Below are 5525 nucleotides of genomic sequence, written 5' to 3' on the forward strand. Positions count from 1 at the left end.
TATATATATATATATATATATATATATATATATATATATATATATATTATCTTTTATTATTATTATTTTATTTTAATTTTACAACAAGCTTACTTTAGCATTTTTCTTTCAACTGATGTTTGCTTCTAAACATTTTTCAGTTCTGCTTTAATGAGATACTCACCTACAACGACAGGCAGGACCCTCATGGCTTTCCTCTCCCTGCTGTTAAGTTTGGCTCTCCTCTTGATGTGCTGCTGTTTGCTGAATGTCACTGAGGGCACAGAGTTTTCTCTGTACTGCCGAGGATAAGGAATCTCCTGCTGTATGTAGTCGCCTGAATCATCCATTCGACACTGGGCCAGGTCCCGCTCGATGATTCTTGGCAGGGGCATGGGCAGAGGCCCAGGAATAGTGCCACTCAGCATGGGAAGGGAGGCAGCCATGGTGGCATGCTGCAGCTTCCTGCACTCCTCAATGCTGCTGTGAAGTTTAGCCCTACGAGCCTCCTCCCACCGCTGCAGCCCTCGAAAAACACCAAAGTAAAGAAGGACCATGATGGGGCAGGGGATGAAGAAGGAGCAGATAGATGAATAAATCACGTAGTTGTTGTCCTCCAGTTTGCACTCGCTGGGTTCACGGTCAGGCACATTGTTGATACCAAAGATGATAGGTGAGGCAACAGCTAAGGCCAGCAGCCAGGTAGCAGACAACAAAATGAGCTGACGATAGTCCACATGCTTACGGTTGTAATTCAGCGGTATGGACACTGCAATGAACCTGCAAAAAAACAAATTTATATTCTAAAATACACGCAAAAATGGGAGTAACATGCAATGAAATTGCTCACAATACAAAACAGTTCTAGTTTGAAATACGGCGTATTCGCTGCTGATCCCTTGAATTGTTGGACACATTTCCCATGTTTCTTTTTGATGATCTTTAAACCTTTTATAGAGCTAAATGTTTATTGTTTGAATGACATATTTTGCAATCTATTTCTGCATACTTTTGTGCTATTTTAGTTGTTTAAATATTAAATTGTTCAGCTCATTCAGGAGATGGGTATTGTGAGTTTTGTTTTATGGAACTTTTATCCATCCATCCATCCATCCATCCATCTGTCCATCCTCTACCACATATTTATTTATAAACCCAGACATGCCTCTCCCCAATGTCATGCTCCACATACTTCTGGGGGATTCCAAGGCCAGATTGGATAGATAATCCTTCCAGTGAGTTCTGAGTCTGCCCCAGGGTCTCCTTCTAGTGGGAGGTGCCCGTAAAACCTCTGAAGGGAGGCATCCAGGAAGCATCCTAATCACATGCCCAAAGCACCTCAGCTGACTGATACGGAGGAGCAGCAGTTTTAATCCAAGCTCCCCCTGGATGATAGAGATTCCTACTCTATCATACTTGCCAACATTTGGGAATGTCAATATGGGACAACATAGCGTGAAGCGGGCATCCCCCCCCCTCCCCCCAACCATACACATACACACACATTCACATTTTAAGTATTACATTATCTGTGTTTAAGTCTGTCTGCCCAAATATACACAGTTGTATATAGAACGTTTTGCCAGACACAGGTTATCTATTCATCAGCTGATCATGTCTTTAAAAGATCATGCAAAAAACCCACTCCCAGAAATACACACAATCATAGATTCAACATGATTTTCCTTAATTCTGATCAATTAATCTTTCTGCCTCTCCATCTTTAGCTCTCTGTCATCAGATGACAACACGACTCACATGAAAACAATCGCGTGGACACAGAGTGGAGTGGGTCTCCTCTCTGCTGTGAGATTGACAGCTGTCAATGCTTGGGGAAGTGGGCGGGGCTTACGGTACACTGCAGAATGAGTGCTTTCTCACATTTAGCCGCCAAAATCACTAGATTTGTCGCTAGTCGCTTTAAAAAAATGCTAGAGGGATCTGAAAACTTGCTAAATATAACGTTAAAGTAACAAAAAGGCTGTGTGCGTGTGTTTTTTTTTTGCATGAGAAATACAAAGTGAGGCGTGTGAGGGCCAAATGCAGGACTTTTGGCTGTCCTGCACAGGGTGATGCGGGACAAGGGACAGGGGGGCTAAATGCGGGACCGTCCCACCCAATGCAGGACGGTTGGCAAGTATGCTCTATATCTAAGACTGAGCCCAGTAGTTGTAATAAAAACAGGAGAGAACAGTTAAACTCACAAACTTTATTACAGCAACTGTAAAGACACCATTACAGAACTCCATTCAGGCTTATTCTTCTAATGCATTCCTCCCTAACACAGTCTTTTCTGCTGTAGGCTGTCACAGCAGTGCCATCTAGTTAGAAGTAATAATAGCAACAAAACAACATACATGCATTTACTGTGTAAATCTCGAAACACAACATCTCTCCTGAGACCCAAACAAACATTCTCCTTCCTATTATAGATGAACTAAAATCAAATCACAAAATATTGACATTGCATCTATGTCATTTAGTCAAATACTTCTACACAGCATTCCAGGGATCCATTTCTCTGACCTAAAACTTAAAAAAGTTGTTTTTAGCGTTTTAGTTAATAAATGCCAAAGTGGGGTGATTTGATGTGTGCTGTGCCCTGGCTGGCTCCGACAGATTGCCAAAGAACCCAGAACAATATTATTGTGTCATTGTTTATTAGTGAAAATAGAAGAAAAAAAAATGTTTTTTTTTTTTAAATAAAAAAAAAAAAACACCAAAAGATTTTGCAGGAGTAATGGATATACAGCCATACCAGTATGAACCTGAACCGACATCTGGATCTCCAGGATAAGATGAAAAGTCTTCAGATTCTGATTCTGATGATCACAAAGACCGTCATAGCCGACAAAATAACGCGCATAATGACCAAATTGGGAACATGGAATAGTGAGATCCGATTACCCCCCAGATCATTGTCATGACATCAGTACAGACACTACAAGTCAAGACACTGGCGGGAGAGAGCTAACATTCTTAACTCAAAGCCAGTCTAATGCAAACCCAATGCTAACTCAATTCTAACTCATTAAAAACGTTTGCATGCTTGAGGGTACCGTTTATGCATTCTTACACCAGAGTAAACTAATCAACAGCAGTTTCAGACAATGGCATTAGCTTAATCACACATGAATTGTCTGAATATTTTAATCAATAACAAACTGCTCTGAATCACAAACTGACCTCAGGCTGTCAGGCCTATAGGCAGGTCATACCTTTATGACAGGAGCGTATTCTTGCTTGAAGTAAGCTCCTCATCTTTTCATCTTGTTCTCTGTGGCATTGTCCCCTTCTGCATTTGCCTTTCTTTTAGAGTTAAAAATAGTTGGGACTGATCCTGGCAAAAGGCCCACTGCATTAACGAGGGTGGGAACTTGCGTACTCCTCTTTGAGGTGGGCTGAAGTTCAAATTGTAATTTCCACATCAGGGCTTAGTATCCAAATCTGACAAAGTTTTTTTATATTTCTGGAAGCCAAAAAATTAAATTTTGGCGGTATTTTCTGTCCGGTTGGAACAACTACTTGCAACACACTGAACCACATTGTACCGGTGTTCTGATTTTCTGTGCTACCCATCAATCCGACCTACCTTGGGGCAACACGCATGCGCAGACTGATATTACGTCACAGGTTGTTTACTCAGCTGATTTCTTATCGATATGTGCTACCTGTAGAAGTTTCATTTAGTTTTGTTTCATTTCGTCGAAGGTTACGGTAAGTTTTATTTAATTAAGCTGCAATGTTACCCAAACATATTAATATAAATGGCTTTTTGCTGTTTGCAATATTGTTACCGTACTGTAAACAAGAAATTAGTCCCATTGTTTAGCGTCACTATGTAACTGCAATTACTGTTAATCACTACAAATTTGGTCTTCAGCGGGATATTTTGTCCATATAGTTATTCTACTTTTTAATATTTTCATACCTTTTCAGTAAACCACCCTGAATACGTACTAAAAAAAACACGAGTAAGCCTTATATAAGGCTTTTTTTTTTTTTTTGCGGCTCCAGACAGATTTGTTTTTTTGGTCCAAAATGGCTCTTTCAACATTTTGGGTTGCCAACCCTTGCACAACCCTGTATACTGAAGAGAATGTACCAGCAAAGACTTCAAAGCAGACTCAAAACAAAATCAGCCTGTTCCAAAACAACTCTGTTATTATCTACATTTGGCTTCCCGATGTGGCCTTGAAGGTAGGTAGGTAGGTACATTTATTTATATAGCACTTTTCAGCACAAGGCGACTCAAAGTGCTTTATAACACAAGAACAATATTACAGACAGAGTTACAGAACATGATAATGAACAAAATTAAAGACAGGTAAAAAAAATACAATGATAACTAATTGTCTAAATAAGCTAAGCTAAACCAAACAGATCTAAGCATGACTAAATGTACAGAACTAAACTAAGCTAAAACTAAAACGAGCCGAATTCACAAACAAACAGTAATTGTTTTGGTTCAGGCAGGCTGTTTTTGTCTGCCTTGAAAGTCTTGCTGATACTTCTCAATGGCGAATCAAAACAGCCAAATTCCAGGACCATTCTGCCTGATTCGAGCAAAACAACTTTCTCCAAGATGTAACCCATATTATTCATGAGTTCCAGAAATGCAATTCAGTCTGCGGTCCCGTAAAAGAGTCGCATCCAAATTGCGATTGAGCTCGCGTATCCACACAGTCTGATTGCTGATCGCCGAACCCATCAAACGAATTTTACGTTAAGTCAGGTAACTGCCTAATCCAAACAGCAGAAATCCTGTTATCAGAAATCCAAATATGTAAAGATCCTCCACGTCTTCCACAGACAGACTCGATAGACAAATAGGATTCCAACGTTTCCAGGAATCCAATGTGAAAATTTGATCAATTGCGTTGAGAGACCAGCTGACCAGATCCATAGTTCCAAAAATGTTTGGAGGAGTATGTAAAAAAGAAGTTCCAAAAGCAAGGCGGGGGGGGGTTAGTTAACTCGGTTCAGTTAACTCGGTGTATTACAGCATCTTAATTTCAGACCAGGCACTTCTCTTAATTCAGATAAACTTTAACCTTTATGCTCTTTCATGTCAGGATTTGGTTTTCTTGGGGTTTGTTTTTGTATTAGGTTTATTGTGTTATTTGGTTGTCTTTATGTTTAGTTTTGTCTTTGTATAGTTTTGCGCTTTAAAACTGGCTCATCTTCTTCACTTCCCTACTGGTTCATTGTTTCACTCCTATGTGTTGTAAGGGTTTCCTTGTATCTTGCCTCTTTGTGTTCCTGCAATTCTGGTTTTTTGGTATTTAGTTCTTTTGCTGCCACGTCAGCCTTTTGTTTTAATTATTTGTTAATACATTATTTTACTTTTGAGTTCCTAAGGGACACTCCTTTCAGGATCAAAATGTTCATATTTTTGACCGAGAAGACAGATGGTTCGAGAGGGGGGTAAAAGAAGCCATTTATGTCAAAAAGGAGAAACCAACATTAAACAGAGGAGGAGGTCTCAGATTCCAGCTTTCAAAAACATATAATGGAGCTTTAGGCCTGATCCCCAGTCAGTTTCA

General features: G+C 39.8%; 1 protein-coding gene across 1 annotated transcript in view; it reads right to left on the reverse strand.

Annotated features, from left to right (window-relative positions):
• drd4b (dopamine receptor D4b) overlaps window positions 1–5525 on the reverse strand; it is a 30216-nt gene that overhangs the window by 17798 nt on the left and 6893 nt on the right. Inside the window, exon 3 of the mRNA XM_037979960.1 lies at window positions 164–759. Coding sequence (XP_037835888.1) covers window positions 164–759 — 596 coding nt within the window. The remainder of the gene's footprint in view (window positions 1–163; window positions 760–5525) is intronic.

The sequence above is a fragment of the Kryptolebias marmoratus genome, linkage group LG15 (genome assembly GCF_001649575.2).
Source record: "Kryptolebias marmoratus isolate JLee-2015 linkage group LG15, ASM164957v2, whole genome shotgun sequence".
NCBI lineage: Eukaryota > Metazoa > Chordata > Actinopteri > Cyprinodontiformes > Rivulidae > Kryptolebias > Kryptolebias marmoratus.